The sequence below is a fragment of the Microtus ochrogaster genome, chromosome 6 (assembly GCF_000317375.1).
Source record: "Microtus ochrogaster isolate Prairie Vole_2 chromosome 6, MicOch1.0, whole genome shotgun sequence".
NCBI classification, from domain to species: Eukaryota; Metazoa; Chordata; class Mammalia; order Rodentia; family Cricetidae; genus Microtus; species Microtus ochrogaster.
Genome location: NC_022013.1, coordinates 83,435,665 through 83,447,017, shown reverse-complemented (window position 1 = coordinate 83,447,017; position 11,353 = coordinate 83,435,665). Strand labels below are relative to the sequence as shown.

The 11,353-nt window shown below is 38.7% G+C and overlaps 1 protein-coding gene across 1 annotated transcript in view; it reads right to left on the bottom strand.

Annotated features, from left to right (window-relative positions):
• Nvl (nuclear VCP-like) overlaps positions 1 to 11,353 on the bottom strand; it is a 52,442-nt gene that overhangs the window by 22,735 nt on the left and 18,354 nt on the right. The window contains exons 11-15 of the mRNA XM_013346966.2: positions 10,798 to 10,834; positions 9,554 to 9,698; positions 5,966 to 6,209; positions 3,180 to 3,398; positions 1,408 to 1,512 (exon numbers count right to left, since the gene is read on the bottom strand). Of these exons, the coding sequence (XP_013202420.1) occupies positions 1,408 to 1,512; positions 3,180 to 3,398; positions 5,966 to 6,209; positions 9,554 to 9,698; positions 10,798 to 10,834 (750 nt within the window). The remainder of the gene's footprint in view (positions 1 to 1,407; positions 1,513 to 3,179; positions 3,399 to 5,965; positions 6,210 to 9,553; positions 9,699 to 10,797; positions 10,835 to 11,353) is intronic.

The window sequence follows — 11,353 nt, the reverse complement described above, 5'->3', positions numbered from 1 at the left end:
ATTTTAGAAATATGGAATATATATATATTATCACTATGGTTTAGATATGCAAGATTTCCTAAAGGTTTTTATGTTAAAGGCCTGGCTTTCTGCAAGCAGTATTTTGGGAAGTATTTGGATCATAAAAGATTTGACCTAAATGATACATTAATTGATGCATTAATAGTCCAATCTTGCTAGGTGGTAGTGGCACATACCTTTAATCCCAGCATCTGGGAGGCAGAGTCAGGCAGAGTGAGTTTGAGGACAGCCTGGTCTACAGAGTTCCAGGACAGTCAAGGCTACACACAAGGAAAAGAGAAGTCGATCTCATTACTGTAACACCAGGAGCACATTCTGGAAAGACGATCTTATTTCCAGTCTCTTTCTCTCTCTGCTTCCCAGCTGGCACGCAGTAAGCTACTTTCCTTTGTTATCCTTCTGCTATGTTCTTCTCCTCACCACAGGCACAGAAACATGGAGCTATCATCAGATACTGGACTAAAGTCTCAGAAATCACGAGGCGCAATATGTCCCCTTGTGATGTTTAGGTGTTTGATTACACCAACAGAAGCTCATAAACAAATTATCTTGCATATATTGTATCTTGATATGTATAAAGAAAAACACCTGGGACCAACTACAAAATGAAACAATGGTAGTAGAAAGGCGCAGTAGGATTATAAACTTTTTTTTTTTCCATTTTGGTAATATATATTCTCTATTGCGAAAGCTTTTTTAAAAAAAATATTATAAAGAACACATTAAAAATATTCAAGTTATAATAACTGAACAAAAGCAAGAATAAGAGCAGCTACAAAGATGAGAATGGCTCCTGAGCAAATATGACTGGCGAGTTCATGAAATGTTTCCTAACTGGGAGAGACACATAAGGCTTTCTGTCCTCAGGGGACAGACCCCTTTTCTTGCTTCTTTCCTATGAATGAGGGTGGCACAACAAATTAAAACCATTTTGTTAAGCCTGGTCTACAGAGCTAGTTCCAGGACAGGCTCCAAAGCCACAGAGAAACCCTGTCCAGAAAAAAACCAAAAAAAAAAAAAAAAAAAAAACCATTTTGTTAGCTAGGCGATGGTGACGCAACCTTTAATCCTTGCACTTGGGAGGCAGAGGAGGCAGATCTCTTGAGTTCGAGGACAGCCTGGTCTACAGAGCAAGTTCCAGGACAGCCAGAACTGTTACACAGAGAAACCCTACCTTGAAAAAAATAAAAATAAATAAATAAAAACCCATTCAGTTCTAAAGAGGGATATAAGAATGTAGAAAATTTTATTTTAAAAAAAATCAGTTTTGCTAAAACAGATTTCTAACAGAAAGTATACAAAGGATGTATTTCATGTCATGATTCAAGCCTTATTATCCTCCTGAAGGCAAGAAAAGCAATGTATGCAGTTGAACTTCTACCATACCTTTGCTAGCAGAGTTTTCCCACATCCAGGAGGACCAGCTAGGAGGATGCCAGCTGGAGTCACCAAACCAAGCGTTCTGAACTGGTCTGGATTGCGAACTGGTGCCTAGAACAAACAATGCCAACAGCTATCCATTATAGATATCCACTTTACACTGAATATTCAAATGCATGTCATCTTTTACATTTGATCCTGATCACAAGGGCTGAACATGGCAGCCCCTGCTGACTCGTTTCAGACATGAGGTACATGGTGACAAATAGGAAAGGCTCTCTTTTTCTTTTTTGAAACAGGGTCATTATGTAATCCTGGTTAGCCTGGATCTCGACATGTAGACCAGGCTGGTCTCAAGCTCAAAGATTCGCTTTTATCTGTCTCCTAAGAAGAGGGATTTAAGAACTATACTATCACATTAAGCCAAAGTCACCGTTCTTAAGGTGTAATTTATGAGAACATATTAGGGAAAAAGATAATAATATTTCATTATTTTTGTTTTGTTTTTTTGAGACAGGGTTTCTCTGTGGCTTTGGAGCCTATCCTGGAACTAGCTCTTGTAGACCAGGCTGGCCTCGAACTCACAGAGATCCTGCCTCTGCCTCCTGAGTACTGGGATTAAAGGTGCACGCCACCACTGCCTGGCTTCATTATTTTTTATATTATAACGTGCGTGCCGAGGTATATAGACTGGAGGACAAACTATTGTGTGTCCTTGCTTTTCACCTTCTTTGAATCAAGGTCTCTTGCTTTTTCTGTCGTGTTTATCTAGCAGGCTGGCCTTCCTGGGACGCTTCCTGTCTCTACTTCCAGTCTCCCTCTTGGAGTGTTGTGGTTATAGACATTCACTACTGCATCTGATTTAACATAGTTTCTGGGGATACAAACTTAGGTCCTTATCTTACCTGATGACTGAGTTATTACCCCAGGTCAAGAAAAACTACTGCAATATTCTAAAATCAAGTTTTAGAAAATTAACCAAATTTCGAAGTTATGAAAATCCAGGTACAGCTTTCTCCAGGAAATCATGAGACAACAGACCATGCACACAGTCAAATGCCACACATGCCTGTTCTCTGCAATTCTAATGTACTTTCACTTTTGATAGTACATACCCATTAAATGGATCATAATTAAATTAAAATGGTCAATAAGCAGAAAAGAAAAAGTAAACTAAAATCAAACCAAAGTTCCATGGGTGTAAAACTGCCTTGATCCTCCTGAATACAACCAAGACACAAAGGTGGTTTTCATACAAATTGGTCTTGTATGAAACCAGGATTTGTTTTCCTTGAACTCACTATATAGAAACCAAATATAACCAAAATAATGAGTATGAAATATCTCAAGAGAATGACATCTCATTGTTGGGACAGTTAGACTTAAAAAAGGTGACCACTGAGGCTGAATTTCCAATTATAAATAAAATTATATCTCAGTAAAGCTACATTTCAAAAGATGTATTTGAGAACAATAGAAATGGCTCGGTGGTTAAGAGCACTTACTGCTCTTGCAGAGAACCTCAGTTCAGCTCCCAGTACCCACAAGAGGGGTTCTCAACAATCTATAACTCTAGTTCCAGAAGATCTGATACCTTCTGATGTCCGCCAGTACTAGGCATGCGCATGTACACAAATATGCACACAGGTAAAATACTCATACACATAAAATAAAAGTCTGAATTTTTTTAAAATAATATAATCTGGTAGACATGCATGCAGGTCTTTTTTTTTAGATCTTAACTCATGACCAGTGATACTGACAGCTGATATACCTACCAATATTGCCATGATGAGCTCTTCTCTAACATCTTCCAGGGCGCCAATATCAGCCCAGGTCACATTAGGGACAGTTACAAAGCCTTCCCTTTTGGCAGAAGGCTGGACTTCCGCTAGAGCAACAATAAAATCATTTAATTCAATGCACAGTCCTTGCATCTGTTCCTGTGAGAGGGGATCTTGGTCTCTTAGCAACCTCAACAGCCTTTGCAATTCATCCTTTAAGACAAAGTTAAAGGAAAAAAGTGTGAACCACAATGTTACATGCAATTTAAATAATTATTCTAAGATTCCACGTTACAGTAACTTTAATGAGTTTCTATGTATTGTAATAATTTCTTTCTCCTTTATATAAGATATATTCATTTCATTCTAAGTAGATACTATATCTGGTTAAATAAAGATAAATCAACTATAATCAAGATATATAAATATAATTTCTAGGCCAGTATTAGTGGCCCATGTCATAGTCAGAGAGAGGAAGAGAGAAGACAAATTGATTTGATATTAAATGTTTCTAAATTTTAAGCTAGAGTTAGATAATGCAAACATAGGCAGTTGGATGATATCCATTTCATCAATTTCATTTCATTTCTAAGTATTCATAAAACAGCCGACTTAAGAAAAGCTATACTTGCCAGGTGTTGGTGGCACATACCTTTAATCCCAGCACTCAGGAGGCAGAGGCAGGCAGATCTCTCGTTAGTTCGAGGTCAGCCTGGTCTACAAAGCAAGTTCCAGGACAGCTAGTGCTGTTACACAGCAAAACCCTGTCTCGAAAAACCAATTAAAGGAAAAAAAAAAGAGAGAGAAAAGAAAGAAAAGGAAAAAAAAAAGTTGTGCTGGCAACAATATAAATTCATAAGGTTCTTAATGCCTTATAAATCAAATACACAGTAGGCAGCTTTCCTAGTCCAAAGGGAAATTGCTTGCTCTGTGAAGATCATGAAGGAAAAGAAAAAAAAAACCCATCCTCAACCCCAGCCCTGAGACAGAGTTTCTCTGTGAATCCCTTGCTGTCCTGGAACTTGATCTGTAGACCAGACAGGCCTTCAACTCATGGAGATCCACCTGCCTCTGCCCCACAAGTACTGATATTAAACGTGCATGCCACTATCACCCGAAAAAATTTAATTGGTTAATTCATGTGGATAGGTGTTCTGCATACATCTAAGTGTGTACCATGTGTTATGTATGGTGCCTGCAAAGGCGTTGGATCTTTGGGGACTGAAGTTAAAGACAGTTGAGAGTTGCCATATGGGCTCTGATATTTGAACCCAAATCTTCTGGAAGAGCTCTTTACCAGTGAGCCATGTCTCTAGTCTGTTTTAGCTCTTTATTCATCCTGTAACCAACATCTATATGGATTTATGATACTGATATATTTACTGTGTGCTTTGTGCTAGGAAAGGTAATACTAGCAACTAAGATGAAAATAAAAGACCCTGTGTTTGACTCAGTCAGATTATCAAAGTAGGAAGATCATGCAGCAAACTGCTGCCAGTAAAACCACCACACTCAGGCTGGAGAGACGGCTAAACAATGGCTGCTATTCTAGGACCCAAGTTCAATTCAGAGCACCCACATGGCAACTCACAACTGTTTGTTAACTCCAGTTCCACGGGATCCAATGTCCTCTTCCGGTCTCCTCAGACAGCAGGAATGCATACAGTGTACACATATACATGTAGGCAAACAACCAGTATCATACCTGCTGAATGTGTTATTATTCAAGAAATTCTGATATTTATAGTGCTCTTACTTTACCAAGATCTTTAAATGCAGACCCTGATTTTTCATTGTTGTATCGAGCACTTAGAGGCACTCCCAATAAATACTTATTAATAACGAACAGGCCAAACCTGGATTAAAGTAAGCCCTGAATTTAAGTTAAATTCATATGAAAATTAAATTTGAACAAAATGAGCTTTAAAATACAGTTCTGGGGCAGAAGAGCTGGCTCAGTGGTTGAGAGCACTTACCACTCTCGTGGAGGACCTGGGATCGAGTCCCAGCACCACAAGTGGCTCACAACCATCTGTAACTCCAATCCCAGGGCATCAGAAGCTCTCTTCTTACTTCCATGGGCAACAGGCACACATGCCTACTCATACACACATGTAGGCAAAACATCGATACACATAAAACAATAAATTCCAAGTAAAATGAAATGAAATACAGCTCTACTTAGTAGCGCCATGCAGTAAATCTCATAAAAAGCATCCTGCACTGATAAAGTTTATAGTATTTGTTAGTTTGTGTATGAAAATATCGTTATCTACCTGGAAATTGGGAAATTTAAGTGCTTCTGCATTTTTGTGAAATTATATTTTTACAGATTAGAAAACCTGCGTTATGCCAGGCAGTGATGTCCCACACTTTTAATCCCAGCACCTGGGAAGTATGAGGTCAACCTGGTCCGAATGGCTAGAGCTATTACACAGAGAAACCCTGTCTCAAAAAAATAAATAAATAAATAAAAGAAAAAGAGAAAAACAAAACAAAACAAAAATACCCCACACAACTAAAAAACAAAATAAAAGGGTTGGAGAGATGGCTCAGTGGTTAAGAGCACTGGATGTTCTTCCAGAAGCCCTGAGTTCAATTCCCAGCAACCACAAGAGATAGCTCACAACCATCTCTAGTGGTATCTGATGTCCTCTTCTGGCATTAAGTCATACATACAGATAGAGCACTCATACATAAATAAATAAATCTTCATTAAAAAATAAGCAAATAAATACAAGAGAGAGAGAGAAAGAGACGGAGAGAGCACTGAAGAGCACCTGTGTTTCAGAAGTGGGGTCAGCCCCCTGCCTCTCCTCCTGGGCTCCTTTAGGGGGCAACCCTTCCATCTCAGGACTCTGCTGCTCCTGCTGCTTCATCAAGACCCTATTGACTGCACACATGGCTGCCTCTCGGCAAAGTGCCATCAGATCAGCACCAACAAAGCCCGGCGTTAGGTGTGCTAAGTGACAAAAATTGAAAGTTTCTGGAAGTCTCAGTTTTCGGCACAAAGTTTGAAGTATTCTGTAGAAATGACAGTTGAAAAAAATTTAGACCCGCCAATCTAATAGTAAAAGCAAATTCTTAACTATATTTATTTGAAAGTTCATACTATATTAATCCTTACTGATAGTCTCATGAATAAGATGGAAAAATCATTCACTCAATAAATGCTTGGTCACTGCTACATGCCCAAGTTTATCCAGAAAAACTTTTGCTAAATATCTATTTATTGGGAACTATGCTATGCATTATAAGGAATATAATAAGTACAGCCATATATATATATATATATACACACACACACACACACACACACACACACACACACACACACACACTTTTAAGCGTTTTGCAATATTGTAGAGGAAATAGCTTATGGGGACACTTTCAGAGCAAACAAGACATGAACTTACAGAAAAAACCTCTACAACTCAATCCATACTTCTATTCAGCACCAAAAGCTTGTCTCCCCCCCTCCCCCCCGAAACAGTGTTTTAATGTGTTGCTCTTGTTGGCCTGCAACTTGATATACACAACAGGTTAACCTTAAACTGACAGAATGCCTTGGCCACACAAAAAACCCAGGATAGCCAAAACAATTCTGTACAATAAAGGAACTTCCGGAGGCATCCCCATCCCTGACATCAAGCTCTATTACAGAGCTACAGTAAGGAAAACAGCTTGGTATTGGCATATAAACAGAGACGTTGACCAATGGAAATGAATCGAAGACCCGGATATTAATCCACACAGCTATGAAAACCTGATTTTTGACAAAGAAGCTAAAATTATACAATGGAAAAAAGAAAGCATCTTCAACAAATGGTGCTGGCATAAGTGGACGTCAACATGTAGAAGAATGAAAATAGATCCATATCTTTACCACGCACAAAACTCAAGTCCAAATGGATTAAAAACCTCAATATTAATCTGACCACATTGAATCTCATAGAAGAGAAAGTGAGAAGTAGTCTTCAATGCGTGGGCACAGGAGACCACTTCCTAAACACAACCCCAGTAGCACAGACACTGAGAGCAACAATAAATAAATGGGACCTCCTGAAACTGAGAAGCTCTGTAAAGCAAAGGACACAGTCAATAAGACAAAAAGGCAACCTACTGAATGGGAGAAGATCTTCACCAATGCCATATTAAACAGAGGACTGATCTCCAAAATATATAAAGAATTCAAAAAAATCAGACATTAAAATTCTAAATAACCCAATTAAAAAATGGGGTACAGAACTAAACAGAATTCTCAACAGAAGAATCTCAAATGGCCAAAGATACTTAAGGAAATGTTCAACATCCTTAGCTATCAGGGAAATACAAATCAAAACAACTCTGAGATTCCATCTTACGCCTGTCAGAATGGCTAAGGGCAACCATTACTTTCTATTCTACCATTTTTAACTAGCAGGGTCTCTCTACATAGCCCTGGCTGTCCTATAACTCACAGAGATCCATTTGCCTCTGCTTCCCAAATGCTGGGATTAAATGTGCGTGCCACCACCACCCGGCACCATTTTTCTTTTTTAATAAACTGCCTCTACTTGTATCACTATCCACTTGTGTGTATGGGAAGCATATACTCTGGGTTATTTAAAAAAAAAAAATAAAAAGGAAGAGGACATGAAGTTGAGAGAGGATGGGGCAGGAAGAGGTGTATATGCAAGGAGTTAGGGCAAGGACTGGGAGATAAATATGATGAAAACACATCGTATGCAGGTATGAAATTTTCAGAAATATTTTTTATAAAAAATAAATAAATAAAGCAGCCGGGTGGTGGTGGCGCACGCCTTTAAGCCCAGCACTTGGGAGGCAGAGGCAGGCGGATCTCTGTGAGTTCGAGACTAGCCTGGTCTACAAGAGCTAGTTCCAAGACAGGCTCCAAAACCACAGAGAAACCCTGTCTTGAAAAACCACAAAAAAACAACAACAACAACAACAACAACAACAACAACAAAAACAGCTCTCCCTTCATGTATGTGGAAGATTTCTCATAAAACAAAAGTCGAGTCTGGGGTGTGTGAGAAGAAGACTCAGTGATTTGAAGCACTTGCTGCTCCTGCAGAGGACCTGGGTTTAATTCCCAGCATCCACTGGCCACTAGCAACTGTGTGTAAGTCTATTTACCAGGAGATCTGATGCCCTCTTGCCCTCTTCTGATCTCCATGGGCAACAGGCATGTATGTGGTACACAAACACACGTGGGAAAAATTCTTAGACACACTAAATAAACTTCGTTTGTTTGTTTTGTTTTTTCAAAATAGGGTTTCTCTGTAGCTTTGGAGCGTGTCCTGGAACTAGTTCTTGTAGACCAGGCTGGCCTTGAACTCAGAGATCTGCCTGCCTCTGCTTCCCAAGTGCTGGGATTAAAGGTGTGAGCTACCACTGCCTGTCGGGGATGGGGGGCGGGGGAATAAACTCTTTTTAAAAATTTTTTTTTAAGGAAAAATAAACTATCATGTTACCTTAAAACTTATCTTCTAGGGCTGGGGCAAAGTTCAGTGAAAAAGAAAGCACTGGTCTAGTCTGGAGCAAACTCTGAGTGCAACCCCAGCACAGCGCTACAACCGTTCTCTGGTCAGGACATTGTGCTAGGTTACATTAATTTACTCTCCACAGATCTTAAAGCTAAAGCACTGTTAGTATTTTACACATAAAGGAAGCTACTTTTTAAATTATTATTTTCATGTAAAATTAAAAGTTAGCATAAGACACTATGAGGCAGAGCTGGGATTACTTTCTGTATTGAATCATAGCTCTGAGATTACAGGCATGGACAACTTTGCTCAACTGTTCTACAAATAAATAAATATGAGTAATATGAATATTATTATTTTGTTGGAGATATAAAAGTAGTAGTAAATAAACCTTGATAATAAGTTGTTTGAAGAATACATATGGACAATATTATCTATACAAATAATTATGAAGTCAACATCTTAGAAACTGTTGACTAATAATTATTTTTAGAAAAACGAAGTGACATCAGACACTGGGAAGAAGGAAAGGATGGAAGAGACCTGTGCTGAACCTTTTACACACAGCGCTTTCTTACCACTTCCTCCACCTTTTCTTCTTCCCGCCCCTCTAAGGCAATGATTTCCCTTCATTATTTATTACTTTTCCTAAAAGTAGCTAGTGACTATTTTAGCATCACAAAAAAACATTATAAATGTAACAGCTTCCAACATTCACTAGATTTCTACTCTACTACTCAAAACAGAACAAACAAAACCCAATGAGAGAGACAGACAAGAGATAGAATGCACTACATTGTATTCTTACTATTTATTTTCAAAACCTGTTGCTTAGCTGACATAGTGGAATATAAACAACGTCATTCTATGATAATATACCTTTCTCTGGAAGCCTCATCTGGGATACCTAGGCATACTTCTCGGTCAAATCTTCCTGCACGTCTTAAAGCAGGATCCAAAGAGTCTGGTCGGTTAGTAGCTCCAACTACTAGAACTCGAGCTGTAGCTGCCACGTTATTCAGATCTAGTGAGAACCAACATAAAAGAGTAGAGAACAAGTCACCTGACATTTGAGGACAACAATGTTTATAAAACTCATTTAAAGGTTAGAGAGAATTTGTGTACTTTAATATATAAATACTTTAAATCATTGTCTAATACAGTAAAAGTGTGAAGAAGATAAAGATTGCCTTTTGTGCTGCAATTCACAGTCTACTAAGGACTATGAAGTGCATAATTAAGGAAACACTGTGTCAGACAAGTTTCAAGAAATTTGGTAACAATCAGGATAAACCAAGCACTGTAACAGAGCAATGGAGGAGGAGATGAGGCTTCATAGGAACAAACCCTGCAGAAAAGCCTGACAGGCAAGTGTGGTATTACAAACAGAGCTAAACGTTACTGGAGTTCTAAGACAACAACAGCATGAGTGAAAACACACAGGTGCACAGGCAATGCACACACAGACAATATAAATGGCCCAGCAGTGGGAGAGAGGAAGGCAGCAATGTGGTCTCACAAGAATAGGGGAGAACCAGACAGTGGGATAGAACATCCCAAGTTGCTCTGGCTTATTTTAGAGACAGATTTTCAGGAATAAACAGAATACGGGGTATAACTTTTATCTTTCACAAATATTCTACCAGTTTTAGCTTTCATAAATATTCTGTCAGCTGAACCAGAATTAAACAGAGAGAGTCTAGGCTACCCTGCCTCAGGAAATAACATGGCATTCAAATGTTACGTACATTATAAATAATGTACCTATTTTATTAGCAAGAATCTATTAAAAGCTTTTCTCATACTATAGGTCTCAAAAACATGACAGAAAACTTAAGATGAAAGTGAAACAGTATAGGGTACTAGTGGTGTAAATTCAACGGTAGAGAGCTTGCAGAGCACACACCAGGACCCAGGTTCAATCCCTGGCATTGCACAAAAGGTAAAATACAACAAGTAATTTACAAATTGGCACAATAAGAAACTCGTAATACATATTATGTTATGTAGTATTTCAAATTAACTTTCCATTTGTATTTTTTTGGTTTGTTTGTTTGAGACAGGGTCTCATTCTTTAGACAAAGCTGGGCCTGAAATATACTATGTAACCCAACCTAGCCTACAACTCATGGCAATTATCCTGTCCCAGCTTTCTATGTGCTTGGATAACAGATTACAGAAATATGACATCAAAACATATTCTATTTCTTTTCTTGTTTTTGTGATATATACCTGGCTGGACTATAATTCACTATGCAGCCAGGTTAGCCTCAAACTCTATAAGGAAACATTGGTAGAAATGCTTAATTCTGCATAGTAAACTTAAAGAATATCATTACAGTTAAAAGAGGTAAACATAGGGCTGGAGAAATGGCTCAGCAATTAAGAACTCATAGTGTCCTTTCAGAAGATCCTAGTTTGGTTTCAAATAACCAGCCCTGGGTGCTCAAAATGACCTGTAACTGTAAGGGATCTTATGTTCTCTACTGGCAATGCACTCACACATAAAAACCACACATACAAACTTAAAGTACTTTTTTGTGGAAGTGAGGATAGAGACAGGGATTCACATTGTAGCTCTGGCTACCTGGAATTCACTGTATAGACAGGGCTGGCCTCAAACACACAGAGATCTGCCTGCCTCTGCCTCCGGAGAGCTGGGATTAAAGGCACCTGCCA